Source organism: Rhagoletis pomonella, unplaced genomic scaffold (genome assembly GCF_013731165.1).
Source record: "Rhagoletis pomonella isolate Grant_MI unplaced genomic scaffold, Rhpom_1.0 Rhpom_scaffold_00003, whole genome shotgun sequence".
Classification (NCBI taxonomy): Eukaryota; Metazoa; Arthropoda; class Insecta; order Diptera; family Tephritidae; genus Rhagoletis; species Rhagoletis pomonella.
In genome coordinates this window covers 96770360-96785735 of record NW_023458557.1, presented here as the reverse complement: position 1 = coordinate 96785735, position 15376 = coordinate 96770360, and the positions used below count along the sequence as shown (strand labels likewise).

At 33.5% G+C, this 15376-nt stretch overlaps 1 protein-coding gene and 1 non-coding gene across 4 annotated transcripts; one reads left to right on the top strand and one right to left on the bottom strand.

Annotated features, from left to right (window-relative positions):
* Positions 1-7786: 7786 nt before the first annotated feature.
* On the bottom strand, positions 7787-14880 carry LOC118735896 (actin-binding protein IPP). Of its 3 annotated transcripts, none has more exons than XM_036465918.1 (6): positions 14442-14880; positions 13399-13921; positions 10695-10886; positions 8787-9628; positions 8440-8695; positions 7787-8364 (listed from the first exon to the last, which is right to left on the bottom strand). In XM_036465918.1, exons 2-6 carry the CDS (start codon positions 13864-13866, stop codon positions 8230-8232), a joined length of 1893 nt encoding a protein of 630 aa, XP_036321811.1. In that variant the 5' UTR covers positions 13867-13921; positions 14442-14880; the 3' UTR covers positions 7787-8229. The 3 variants fall into 3 exon arrangements, with proteins under 3 accessions (XP_036321811.1, XP_036321810.1, XP_036321812.1); XM_036465917.1 differs by having other exon boundaries at positions 14427-14879; XM_036465919.1 differs by lacking the exon at positions 14442-14880 and adding an exon at positions 14158-14396.
* Trnav-cac lies at positions 9939-10011 on the top strand. The gene has a single exon. It is a non-coding gene; the product is annotated as a tRNA-Val (tRNA).
* Positions 14881-15376: the final 496 nt, after the last annotated feature.

The following is a 15376-nucleotide window of genomic DNA, read 5'->3' as shown; positions in this document are numbered from 1 at the left end:
TATGATCCAAGTTAATTTTTTTTCTTTTTCAAATAGATTTTTATTTATCGGAGTATATCGCACCTTTGCTGCAGGAGTGTTATAATCCAAAACATAAGACATCGACTTTAAAGTTTACGCTCCCATGATAAAACTATGTATTAACACACTTTCTTCGAATGAGCTATTGCTTGCTAATCGATACAAATATGAAATTTTTACACAACTTAGAAGAGGTGGCGGGAATTTCTGCATACTCAACTCAAAATAATTTTTTATGTAGATTGTGATACTATTGCAGCGAAGGCACGATATCTTATTACATTAAACGACCAATTCTTTTTAATATATATGTACATATATTAGACCACGTCAAAATAAAACAAAATCCCGCAATGCGACCGGCATAAGACTCGAATTTTTGTATTTGGTACAGTAATAATCATTGCATTAAAAAAATAGTCATTAAGTTCATTTCCACACGGCCAGTAGAATTTTCCTTTATTTCGTTTTCATTGTTTTTATACCTTTCATGAGTATGAAATGGTATTATAACTTTGGTCCGATGTTTGTAAGTACCAGAATAAGAAGAGATAGACCCATCAAAATGTATACTTAAATGATCAGGACGTCGAGCTGAGTCGATTTAGCAATGCCCGTCTGTCCGTCTGTATGTCTGTCTGTCTGTCTGTCTGTCTGTCCGTCCGTCTGTTTGTATGCAATCTAGTCTCTTAGTTTTCGAGATATCCGGATGAAATTTGGTAGGTGGGTGTATTTTTATAATGTATTAATCATTTGTCGGAACCGGAAGAATCGGACCACTATATGATATAGCTCCAATACAACTGATTGTTCAGATATGAGTTTTTTCGTTATAACTTCTACATTTATGCAGCTAGGAACATGATATTTTCCAATACTTCCACCCATTATCAATAGAAAATTTAGAGTGAAAATTACAAAGATCGGGTCACTATAACCTATAGCTCCCATACAACTGATTGTTCAGATATAAGATTTTTCGTTATAACTCCTCCATTTAAGTAGCTAGAAACATGAAATTTTGCACTGTTATCACTAATTATCAAAACAATACTTTCAGTGAAAATGGCGAAGATCGGGTCGCTATAATCTATAGCCTCTATACAACTGATTGTTCAGATATGAGATTTTTTGCCATAACTTCTCCATTTATGCAGCTAGGAACATGAAATTTTGCAATACTTTGCCCATTATCAACAAAATACTTACAAAGATCGGGTCACTTTTACATATAGCTCCCATACAACTGATTGTTCAGATATGCGATTTTTTGTTATAACTCCTCCATTTATGCAGCTGGGAACATGAAGCTTCGCAATATTCCCACCCATTATCATAAAAATAGTTACAGTGAAAATGGCGAAGATCGGGTCGCTATAACCTATAGTCTTCATACAAATGATTGTTTAGATATGATATTCTTTGTTATATTTTCTCCATATATGCAGCTAGAAACATGAAATTCCGCACAATTTTCACTCATTATCAACAAAACGTTTACAGTAAAATGAACAAAGATCGGGTCACTATAACATATTTATTGCCTCCATAAAACTGATTGTTCAGATATAGGGCTTTACTGTAAAACTCCTTTATTTGGACAGCTAAAGTCGATACATTTCGTAAGCTATTTTATAAATAATAATACAAAGTCTACTGAGAAATTCGGTTTACATACCGATCACACAGCAGTAAAAATCACTTAGATTGGTGCTATATAAGGTATATCTTCCATACCTCTGATTGTTTAAATATGATATTTTATATATGCATGTATCTCCTCTGTCTATGTGAAAGTGAAAGCTGTGAAAGAAAAATTTTCAGATGTTCATGAAAGGTATGAAGCCTTCGGCATAGCGCTGCTCTTACTTGTTTTTTTTTTTTTTAAGTTCTATATTTTTTTACGTTGCTGTTGACTTTTTAATAAAATTCAACTCTAAAATTGTTAAATAAAATAAAAAAATATAAAACAAACAATAAAAACAAAAAACTTTTCCGCAATCGCTCCAACCGAGGATCGAACCGGCAGGACTGTGTTATGCCGGTCGCATTGCGGGATTTTTTTTTCCGACGTGGTCTAGTACGGTTGACAAACGGGCTCGATTGTTTGCATAAACAGCCTTTATTTGCTTTCACTCATGCATTTTCCTCTTTAAAATGCGCATAAGCAGCCGAACAAATGCACGAAATTTTTGGGAATTAACTCGGATCCGGGGAATTTTCGATGACAACACTGGTAAAAACGGCCAGTTGTTGTCTTTTGTACAAGTAAGCAAACGAATCAGTCGAGTTCGCGTGCGCGCTAGCCGAGTGGTGAGAGTTGCGAGCTACAGGTCTGTAGCTGCTAGGTTCGATACTCGGTTGGAGCGATTCGAAACGTTTTTTGTTTTTATTATTTATTTTATATTTTTTTATTTTACTTTATCTATATATTTAATTTTACTTTATTTTATTTTCATTTGATTTATTTTATATCACATTTCTTATTTTACTATTAGTTAATTTTAATTTTTAGAAATGAATTTTGTTAATAATTCAACAACAACTAACTGAAAGTATCGTAAAAAAAATATAGAACTTATAAAAAAAAGAATGAAAAAGAAATAAAAAAAGTATGCTTATTAATTCAAATTAATTTTCTCCGTCTGTCTACCATATTACGGGCTACAAGCGATTGCGAAAATTTTTTTGTTTTATTATTTATTATTTATTTTATATATTTTTTATTTTATTTTATCTATATATTTAATTTTACTTTATTTTGTTTTCATTTGCTTTATTTTATATCACATTTTTTATATTACTATCAGTTATTTAAAATTTTTAGAGTTGAATTTTAATAGAAAGTCAACAACAACTAACTGAAAGCAACGTAAAAAAATATAGAACTTATGAAAAAACAAGAATGAAAACGAAATAAATGAAAATTCAATTGGCCGTGGGACTCGAACCCACCCTGCAAAAATCGTTGGACCATGTAGTCTATTTGTGGTATATTGGAGTACTTACAAAAGTGTTCCTCTGTCATGCTGTAGCGGACCAACTCGTGTCTCTGCGCCAGCTTATTGTTTGTTATCTGATCACTGCTCGTATTTTAACGAAATGTGATTGAAGTTGAGCATTTGAAAGCACATTTGCATGTCGCTGTTAGTTCTTCGCTCCCAGCATGTTCGGGTTCGAATGCCGTCAGAGGCAACATGTAATTTTTAATTTTTGTCTTGGTTTTTATTAATTTCGAAAAAGCATTTGAGAAGTGAAGAACAAAAGCGTGTACAAACGAAAAAATATAACAACAATGCCATTGTTAATATGTTGGAGTAGTTTTGTGCTACTCTGATGTAATGCAGGGATGGAGTATATGGTCCTGCCCTAGGACATCGCAATGTTAATTGGACCATATTTTTTATATGAATTGTGGTTAATTTTGGAGTACTCCTTCGTCCTTAGGAAGTACTCTTTACACGCATGCATGGAGTAGTCGCGATTTTTGCAGGGCACGAGCTTGCGGCTCGTTTATCCACATAACTGCCGTCTGTTAAGTCAAAATTATTATGTGCATATGTGTGCCAGATAGCTTTAATATATACATATATAAATACATACATATGTATATATACCCATAGGGTTCTCGGAAACGGCTCTAACGATTTTGATGAAATTTTGTGCACAGATAATGTTTTGGATTTTAAAGTTATCTGAATAGGCATTGGTTGGTGGCAATCACAGAATCCATCGCAGTCCGATTTTTCGTGAAATCTACGAAAATGCGGTCACTGAATCCGAATTGCTGAAACAAAAAAAACTTAAAAAAGGGAAACAATTGGATGATGTGCGGATTTTTGTTCGTTTACCGATTCCATTGTGGGATACTTTGCGATCCGTTTTTTCCCCTAAGGAGTGCGGCAGAAATACATATATGTGCAAACTAGAACCGAAAATTGTTTTGAAACGGATACGTTTTTGGCTGTTTTTCTGAAATTTTTCTTACTGAATTTTTCGTTCAATACGCTTTACTTCTGCACTTCACAGATGCTTTTTCATGGTTAAAAAAAAATTAAGTAAGTGCCTGACGGCATTCGACACTGCCGTTGTGGGATACTTTGCGATCCGTTTTTTCCCCTAAGGAGTGCGGCAGAAATACATATATGTGCAAACTAGAACCGAAAATTGTTCTGAAACGGATACGTTTTTGGCTGTTTTTCTGAAATTTTTCGTTCAATACGCTTTACTTCTGCACTTCACAGATGCTTTTTCATGGTTAAAAAAAAATTAAGTAAGTGCCTGACGGTATTCCACACTGCCGCTTTTATTACGTACCTCGAACAGGTCCATAATGCTTTCAAATAACATCAAGGCAGGTTCTGCAATTCACTTCGGAGTGAATTTCAATCAAGTCCGCTTTGAATTCAAATTGACAGGGGTTGAAATTCACTCGGTAAGTGAATTACAGAATCTGCCTGATTATCTTTTTCGAATGTTTTGAACGTTTTCCGGATACGAAAATTAATGAAAATTGTAGTTCGTTTACGGGCACAGAGAATTTTACGAAACCGTACTGTCGGCAAAATATACGTTTCTCTGCTGGCTGGTAAGTGATTTTATTGTCATCGCTGTTGAAGACGATGTGGCAATATCCTGGGCTGGGTATTGTGCAATGAACATTATTGCCAAGTAAAGATAGAATCACAATTTATTTAACACGGCTGTTTTTAGTGGCAAAAATAAAATAAAATTCAGTTAATTTAATATTCTTCAAAGAGCTAATGAGCAAATATTTAATTTAAAACACTTTTCCTTAAAACACGAGCAGGGATCGGGTAACAATAAGCTGGTGCAAAGACACGAGTTGGTCCGCTGCAGCATGCAGTGGATCACTTTTTAAGTACTCCAATATGCCAGAAATTGACTAAAATGGTCTGTCTGTTGCTCAAATAAGTAAACAAATCTGTCGGGTTTGCATACGCTGTAGTGTGTACTAAAATTCCGTAGCACCCGGGTTCGTTCCCCGGTTCCAGCGATAATTTTTTTTAAATTTATATTTTATATTTGATTTTATTTATGTTACTTTATTTCATTTTAGAAGTTTAATTTTATTAAAAAGTCAACAAAAACTAAATAAAAACAACATTAATAAAATACATAAGTTATAATGAATGAACAAAAAAATAAAAATAAATGAAAACTACTGGCAGTGGGACTCGACCCACGATGTGACGACGCGTTGGTCAGCAGCATTGCCGTATGTCAGGGTACAATTTTAATCGGATCAACTGCTCCGTTCATCTTTAAGGTACATTGCGTGTTTTATTAAATTGAAATTAAACACATTAATTTTAATTTTACATCTTATGCACATGTTTATTATAAGCATGTATGTTTTTACTGGTAACTTACAGCTAGTGATAATTATAATACTTATATTAAGTGTTTGTTTACTGCGTTCTGTTGTTTGGTACATTTTATGTGGCAATAAATTTTATTGATTAATTATACTTTTTATAGAATATACTACTTATCAGCATGTTTATTAACTACATATTACAATTCATAACAAATAATCAATTAAAATAAGTCGTATGGTTTTTTTTTAATTTTGATTAACAAAAGCTGTTGATTATTTTATTTATTAAGCTGTAGACCTTTTACTGTAAGGGCAAAGGCAAAAAGAATCGTAATACTTAAAAAAAAAATAGCACAAATATAGATATGTACATACATAAGTGGTCGAAATAATTATAGCCGCACCATATTTTGTCAAGTTTTAACATATTATTTTTATTGTTATTTAATTTCGAAATTTAATTAAAAAAGTTAGAAATTTTTACGAGTTTTTTGAATTTTTTTTTAATATTGCACAAAGTTTGAAACTTGGATTTATACGGGTTTTGTTAAAGAATGAATTATATTTTTATAAAAAAATAACCAAAACTAAATAACAACAAAAATAATATATTAATTAAAACTTGTCAAAATGTGGCGAGGCTATAATTTTTTTGACCAATGTATGCACATTAGGGTGGTCCAAAATAAGTAAAGTGGGAATTTTAATGCTCCCACCCTTGGGATTTTTCTATATCAAAAAAATATACCCGTTTTTTATTTTGAAATAAAAAAATATTTAGAGGTCGCTCAAAGCGTTCAAAGTTTTCCATGTATTTTTTATGAAGAAAAAAAAGCAATTCTTCGTAGAAATGGTGTAAAATTCCTGAAAATCAACCAAAAAAAAATGCAATGGGGGACCCATGAAAAATCGTTAGTACTAGAACATGGCAAAATAAACAATTGGGTATTATTTCCTGAAAAGAAACAAAGTTTTCTGATCCAAAAATATTGATTTTCAATAATTCTATACCATTTCTACGAAACAGTGTGGTTGTTCACGCTTGCCTGGTTATCATGTTATCTGGTTATGTGGTTATATTTTTTATTCAGGTTACAATTTTTAACCAGATAACCTGGCAAGTGTGAACAACGACATTGGTTTTTCCCCATATTAAATACATGGAATACTATGAGCGCTTTGAGCGACCTCTTAAATATTTTTTGATCTCGAAATAAAAAAACGGGTATATTTTTTCGCTATAGAATAATTCTAGGAGGTGAGAGCATTAAAAAAGGACTATATGCATTTTTGGACCACCCTAATCTACATACATGCATATAATTTATATGAGAAGTATGTATGTATCTTGCAGAGTTTTTTCAATCGTTTTAAAAAGTCGTCGTCTAATATACACTGGCAATTAAAACCGAGAGCATTTACGAAATTTATTATTTACAGTAGCATAACTTTCTTAATAATAAGCGGATTGCTTTGAAATTTTCAGCAATTGGCCCTTGATATCCAAGGAATAAAGCCTAGTATACAGAAAAGCTAAGCTTAAATAAGATATAAGCGATTCACAACAAAAACATAAGGCAACTCTATTCACCCATATTTGAACTTTTCTGTTTTGTGATTTTTGAAGGTTGATACCCACAGGATTGTGCAACTCCTCTGTTTGTAATCATAATTTTCATAAGTCCGAGAATGCTCTCTACTGAGTTTTCTAGGATTTCGATTGAAATATTATCCCATTATAATTTTACTCGCATCCAACGTACTTCCATGTTACTCGCACAAAGTCCAGATCTCAACGCCATCGAAAAATTTTGCGCTGTGGTCAAGAGCCTTCTCGGACTTATGATAATTGCGATTACAAACAGGGGAGTCTCCACAATCCTGTTGGTATCAACCTTAAAAAGTCCCGAAACAGAAAAGTTCAAAACTGAGTGAATACAGTTGCCTTAGGCTTTTGCTGCGAATCGATTTTTTCTTGTTTACGCTTAGCTTTTCTATATACTAGGCTTTATTCTTTGGATAATAAGAACCAATTGCTGAAAATTTCAACGCAATCCGCTTATTATTAAAAAGCTATGTTACTGTAAGTAATAAAATGTAAATGCACTCGGGTTTGATTGCCAGTGTATGTACATAGATAGATTATGCTTGCAAATTCTTTAGATTTTTGTGTTTCTTAACTACAATATATTAGACACGTCACATCTTTTAATAACATCAGCTATCAGTATATACTATAGAATTAACATGTACGTCATGCGGTTTAAGGAAAATTTTACTGATATTTTTATCGATTTATTAGTTTTTCATTTCGAGTTGCATGTTTTGACATATGCATGTTTTGACATATTCATTTAAATTATTATAAATGGAAGCCTTTAATGCCAACTCTAATAAAAAATATTTTTTTCGAGATTTGCGTAATCGCACACTCAAGTGAACTTTTTAACGGTCTTAAAACTAAAGGTTTCACTATCAGAAATAAGTTTTTATAAAATCAGGCCTTTGGTTTAAAAAAAGTTTGAACTGAAATATCAAATGACATTGTAGACGTATGTATATGTTTAAAAGCGCGAGGTTAATTTGAGTTCATTGACATGTTTTGTGCAGTTTTTCTACAAAAAAAAAAAAATAATAAACAGGAGTAGGGTTTTTATAAAATGCAAATACCCAATTTAGTACAGTGTTTATGAAAAAAATTTATGAGCATATTTGATGGGGGCGAAAAAGTTCGAAAAAGGTGTAAGCTTAATTTTACAGATACAGATAGTAAACGTTTTGAAGACAGTTTCATAATTTTGAAGTACAACAATACAAATCCAGTTGTTATTGCCCACAATTGTCACGGAGATATGCATGGACCGACGTTAAACAACAACAGCGCCAGCCTCCGAGCGCCCTACGGGTAAATCGGGACAATTCTTCCAAGTATCAGTCAACGGATCGTACGCTTCCACGGCGTTGATTGTAATATGAGCGCGATAAAAATTATCTTCGCATGGCTGCATTGGGGAAAATTAAACAAATGTTGGAAAACTTGTGTTCATTTCGAATAAAAAAAACAATGATTAACTCACTTGATCCCCACCAGCCACATAGAGGAGGCCATCTGCGGCTGCTACAGCGGGAATAGCTCGTGGCACCGACATCGAGCAGACACTTTCCCATTTGTTTTCATCGAAGCTATAACGCTCAACGGTACTCAACACATCTTGGGAGCTACTGTTACCACCCACAACGTAAAGATAACGATTGAGAATAGCGACGCCCATTTGACAGCGTGCCGTGCGCATTCGCGCCATCGGTTGCCAATCTTGAGTTATTGGATTAAAACTGTTAAAGAGAAGTATATTATGATTGAGCCAGTGAAATTTGAATGTACCTTCCACATCTTAATGTCGGAATGCAAGATTACCTTACTTACCTTATTAAATCTGGCAAATGGCGACTGGAAGTTGTGCACCCACCTACAATGTAAATAAGCCCTTCGAAACTGACTACGCCCATGCTAAAACGCGGTTCTGGTAAATCGCCCAACTTGTTCCAGGCATCCTTTTCTGGATCGTAACATTCAATGGAACCGCCTATATCATCGCCTAACCAGCCGCCCACCGCCAGCAGTGTTCCACCGATTGTGCACAAGCCAAATTCACAACGAGGCACAATCATTGGTGCAATGGGTGTCCAGGCATCGGTTTGCGGATCATATACCTCACCATTAGCAAGGATTTGTGAGCCCCGCTCACCGCCAATTACGTATATTTTGCCATTTAACGCCGCCACGCCAGGTAAAATGCGACCGATTTCCATGGGTGCCGTTTCTGACCACTCACGTCTAAAGATATCGAATTTCGCAACTGTTTCGAAAATGCAATCGGATGGTGTCCAATCACGCTGAGACTCACGTCTGGAGCCACCAATAATATAAATATTCTTTTTGGCTTGTTGGCGTGGACAAACGCGCAGTGGCACCAATTGACCTCGCTTCGATGCGATGTCGCGACAAATGGAACGCAAGGCAATTTTAACTGACATATCCCGACAGTCTTTCAAAGCCTGATCGATTACTTTGACGGGAACGAGAGCTAGCCGGACATGCGACAATGTATCGAAGACATAACAGCGACGTTGGGTAACATCATGCTTTATCCATCGCAAAGCTGCTTGGAAAACTTGGGACTCCGAATCGACACGCAGCTGCTCAGAAGTGAGCAACTGAGCCAGCAGGGTTTGTGGTGTGTCTAAGAATTCGTCTTCAAGGGTTATCTGTGAAGAAAGGGATAACGATGTAGTGCTTTTCAAATCAAAATTATGAAATGTAGATCTACAAATTTTGGAAAATTTATTAATAGAATGAACAAATCTCTGTATTAAAATTATGCACTCCAAATCGAAATTTAAATTTATTCGTATCAGCTTTCTGTGGTGCGAATTTCCAACAATAGCTTCGACCACCTCCAACTCCTAAAGGGAAATTATTAAAAAAAAAATCTTATAAAAATGAAAAAACACCCAATATGTCCATCCTTAAAAAAATCAAAGTTGAAATGCATTAAATGTCCGCCGGCACTCACCGGTTTCCGTAGTGTAGTGGTTATCACGTGTGCTTCACACGCACAAGGTCGCCGGTTCGAACCCGGCCGGAAACAATTGGATTACGCAAAATAGCGGAAAGAAATTTTTTTCTTCTGTTTGCAGCCTTTTAAATTTAATTTTAACCTAATAATATTATAATTAGTTGCCATTGTTAATTATAATGATTATTTGCATTTTCTCATAATCCGAAAAAGGTGTTTTTACATGATCAGCAAATACTATATCGTATGTGACGATTCGAGCCCAGTATTTGTCTTTAACAAAAGTAACCGGAAATAATTAAGAAAGTAATTACTCGTACCATAATTTGTGTTGCAATTTAAATGATTTTTGAATCCATCCAATTATTTTTAACCGCCTTCAAAAAAAGGAGGAGGCTATCAATTCGTTGGTATATTATTTTTTATGTTACGCGCATAACTTTGGACCACGTAAACCGATTTCTATAATTATTTTTTTAAAATAAAGGTGATACCTCACAGTTGTTCCCATACTAATTTGGTTAAGATCCGATTTGTGAATCATGAAGAGATTAACGGTACTCTTAAATTTTTATACGGGATTCAAGCGGGTTTTGTTTTTCTCTTAAAAATTAATTGTTTTTAGAAAAGTTCGTATTGTTGAAAGAAGTGTTTTGTTATGAATAAAATTTTATTTTTTGTTTGAATAATAATTCAATCAAAAACGCCCATCCCTGCTTAGAAGTACACATTAACATATACAAACAAAAACTTACCGCCGGAAAATTAGAGTGGACATAGTTCAAAGCGCTCTTCTTTAATGTTTCACAATTATGAGCTTCTGCGAAGCGTAAAATGCCCAATGCGTTAGTGGAGTGCAGTTCACGGCAAAGAAAATCGCAACAGCCATCCACAACTTCCGGTAGCTGTAGCATGTCTGCTGCAGCTAGCAGCTCCTGTACATTTGACTACAAAGTAAAATAAGAGTTTCTTAATTAATTTATATAGAGTTATACAAACAAAAATAAATTTAAAAATACATAGATATGTATTTATGAAAGAAAAAAATTTAGTGTTAATTTTAACACTTTATCGAGAAAAATATTTTGGTGTTAACCCGCTAGAAACCAGCTAAATCGCGCTTCTTGCTATAACATTCTTATTTGATGTAAAATTTTTTCACTAATTTTGGGAATACTAAAAATATTGCTAAACAATTTTAAGATGTTAAAATACAGTAAAACCCATCACTTAGCAATGGCTAACTTTTGCGCTTTGATGAATAATTATGTTAAGTAACTTTCTGATTCGCTCCCGACTTTTTGATTAATCAGGATTATTACTAGTTAAAATTTATTCCACGATTAATCGGACATCTCTAAAATAAACATAAGTTGCAAACAATATCATTTTGAAATCCAGATTAAAAAATTGAAATTTTCATTAAAATTGGTTGAATTTTGTATAAAATTTGAAGTTACATACATATATGCACACTGTTCCTGAATTAGTTAAAAGTTCACTAAAACGTACGACGAAAATTGAAAATACAACTTTGTTCGTTATCACCTACGTAACCGAAATCCATTTTCACTAAAATCGTATCAGCTTATTTTTGCGTAATATTGACATTCAAGAATTGCAAAAATATAAAAATTTCAGAACAAACTTTTGCTCTCGTATTTTTTTTAATCCATGGGATATAATTAAGATAACAGTTATAAGTAACTATCTGAACAGCCCTTGGCTCGTTACCACATAATTCGAATTTGTTAAACCTGCAATAAAATGAATAAAACAAGTAAAGCTTTCGTCTAATGAAAACTTAACTTATTATATTTTATTCATTTTGGTGCAGTTTTAACAAAATTTCTCAGTAAAAAATCTTTTGTTACACTATTTTACTTTATTCTTATGATTGTACATACATGTTAAATAAAAGCTTCTTAAAAAAAATATTTTTTTTACATTATTTTATTTAACATTTTTTATTACTTTTGAAAGTTGAGCGCATCTTGTGTTTAAAGAACTTTTTATTAAACAAGTAATTTTTAAGCAAAAAACACATCCGACTTTAATTCTCATATACAAATTTAAGAGTACCGTTAATTTTTCCATGATCCAATGATCGGATATAAACCAAATTACGGGACGACCCGCGAGGTGCCATTTTTCCGATCAAACAAAGAATTATAAAAATCAGTTCACGTGGTCCAAAGTTATGCGATAGCATACATAAAATAAAAAGAATCCTACGAATTGATGACCTCCCGCTTTTTTGAAGTCGGTTAAAAATGTTTGAGTTCTTTGTTTTATATAAAAAAGTGCAATTTATGAAACTTTAAAATTGTATTTATTTATTACATACTGTACATAAAACTTGCATAAATGTATTTAGAGCATATTATCTGAAGCGAATTTTCAGTATTTTCTGGTGATATATCTATAGAAGTATAAACCCCTCCCAAAATATATTCCTGGGTGCGCCCCTGAGATCAAAGCATTTTTCAGTCAATTGAACAAATTCGACTTTCTTTTTTCCCAACAGAATTTTTCTTCCACATGGTGCAGATACTTTTTTTATGTTTTCTTCATGACTTAGGTAATACGACATGGTGTATTGTATATTTGTAAATAAAACTCAACTTGCCTACACACAATTTCAGTCCCGGATTGTATTACACAATTACTTATTTAATCAGAACGTATTGAAACGCTAACAATATTTATTAAAAATAAATTAAAACAAGAAATACATTATTAACGATTTCTCTGCAAAAGAATTATGTGTTAAAGAGCCAAGGGCTGTTCAGATAGTTACTTATAACTGTTATCTTAATTATACCCAACGAATTAAAAAAAAATATGAGAACATAAATTTGTTGTGAAATTTTTATAATATTGCAATTCTTGAACGTCAATATTTCGCAAAAAAAGGCTGATACGATTTTGGTGAAATTGGATTTTGGTTACGTAGGTGATAACGAACCAAGTTGCATTTTCAATTTTTGTTGTTGTTGTTGTAGCAGCATACAAATTCCCCAAAGACTTTTTGGGGAGTGTTGCTGGAGTGACAGTCCTTGGCCAGATATAAATCTGGGTCGTTCCGGTTACGTAGACCCGACTGTCGTGGGAACGTCGTCGTACGTTTTAGTGAACTTTTAACTAATTCAGGAACAGTGTGTATGGTTTTGGTTAAAGCATGGACGGTATATTTATAGAAAAATAACAAAACAAAATTTACCTCGAAAAACATTAGAAATAGATATTTAAAAAATCAACACATGGTCACTTGTTTGAGTCACTGCAAGTATATATATACATAAAATCTCTCCTCCATAAAAGATTTTTAAGGAAAAAAGTTTAAATCCGTTGAGCTTTGAATTAAAAAAAAATGGCGCTTATAAAGTTTAAATTAATAATGCAAATTTACTTGTACATACATACGTATATGCATATACGGAAGAGTTTATTACAAACCTGTGTAATTTCACAGCGCCCTGTGTATATAAAATCCAGCAGAATGCTCAAAATTTCACCATCTATAGTGTGCAATACTACAGATTTCTGATTTACTTCATTTAAACCAAGCTCTGGCCGGAACATTGCCTCAAAGTAGGCGCTGGCTGCACTTAAGACTGCACGATGAGCATTGAATGTAATGCCACCAGCAACTATTTCCACATCGCAAAAACGAGATTCTGCCCGCAGTTGATTTAAATTAGCCAACACTTTGAATGGAAATTGTGCGTTGCTATAACAAGGTAGAGTATTGCGTTGTGCACCCGCATTGCTCATAGCGCCGCATGCGTCAGTTATGGTTGATGCTGCCGCTGAGGCAGCTGTTGATGTGTTACTTTCACCATCCCCAGCGTTAGTGGTACTATTACCATTATGACAGTTTGCATTGAATTCGTTGTGCGGTGAGTAGGTCTTCAATGGTGGCATTGCAATGCTATTTGTAGACTTACGCCGTTTATTTGTGGTGATTATGCGCTTTATCCTAGACAAATTAAATTTTATTAACTTATTAAAATTGATGTTATCTAAATTTGGAAAATATTTATCCAGAAATGTATTTTTACTTATCCATATCTAGAATCAAAGTAGTCGATGAAAGAAATTATGCTTGCCTTTCTTTAGCTTGCATCACTACAATACTTTATACATAAATAATATGGATAAGTAATACATATAATAAGTGCAACGCTTCATTCAACGCCCCAATATACTCCTTACCTCCGCCACCATAGCACTACAATTACATTTAATTAAGTTTAATTGATGCAGTTGCCCGAAAGCACTATGAAATACCACAAAATTTGGCATTGTGAATTATAATTTTTTAGTGGCCTCAGCAGTATGAAAAAGATTGTAGGAATTGGGTGGTGGGCGGTTGGTAGTGTATATAGACAAAAAAGCGATAATAATGCGTAGAGAATGTCCGTCCGCGTTTACGGAACAAATAATGAGCAATTCTTCGCGCTTTACTTGTAACTTTAACTTACTCCACTTGTGCTTACGTTGGTTTGTAAACGTTCTTAATTTCAATCTTTTTCAACAAATACAACTCTTAAAAAAAATTGTTTTATTCACTGTTAAACGCCCATTGCATTTTTATCGTGATTTCACTTTTGACAACTGCATAGGGATACCAATTTTGCGATTTTTGGAATTACTTGCACTTGCTATGAGAACTGCTAAATATGTATCGACGCATGTTTGTATATGCGTGTAAATGTGACCCTTCGAAAGCGTAAATTTTTTAATATTACATAAATTTTTATAAATGTAGCCTTTGTCGTTTTACGAAAATCTTAAAATTTTTCATTTTCTTCGGAGTGCAACTCAGTGTTAACAGTGTTGCCAGCTTATCTATTTTTCTTTAGATTTAAGTTATTCTGGTCCATTAGCGGAAAAAAGTAGGGATTAAATATAAAAACCTATTTTTTTTTTCTTCTGAGAAGAAACAATAAATAGTCTAAAGTGTTAGTATTTAAAGTATGTTTACATATAAATACAATCTTAATTAAAGCTCGTTTTTTAATCAGCTTGTCAACACAGGCAAATCTCAGATTATTACCTGTCAAATTTGTTGTGCTTGTTATTCTCACATCTCAAGGAAAACATATTATGTTTTTGTTGTTGGCCTTTAAACTTTAAATTATGAATCATTTTTAACAAGCTCGAGGCCCAGCAATTGAATAAAACGCAAATTTTCGTTCTATTGATATTTTAACTGTCGATATTTCGACCTCCAATCTGAGGTCATCTTCAGGACTAAATATACAGACACGATAGGGCTGTTCAGGATGTGGAAATGGACTGGGGTTTGCAGTTGGAATTGCATTTGCAAAGTTCATGCTGGCTGTCATGGCAACCGTGTGTATTTTATTGTCGTGTCAGCTGACTCGGGTTTACGTACCGGTAGGTTTACGTTCTTGACTAATTTCAGCTT

Excerpts from the sequence above, each read along its gene's own strand:
- LOC118735896 (XM_036465918.1), bottom strand. The coding sequence starts at position 13,866 with ATGCCACCATTGAAGACCTACTCACCGCACAACGAATTCAATGCAAAC. Across the intron at positions 8,696-8,786 it reads CATTTGCCAGATTTAATAAG|TTTTAATCCAATAACTCAAG; the intron begins GTAAGTAAGGTA and ends TCTCTTTAACAG. Across the intron at positions 8,365-8,439 it reads ATGTGGCTGGTGGGGATCAA|CCATGCGAAGATAATTTTTA; the intron begins GTGAGTTAATCA and ends TCCCCAATGCAG.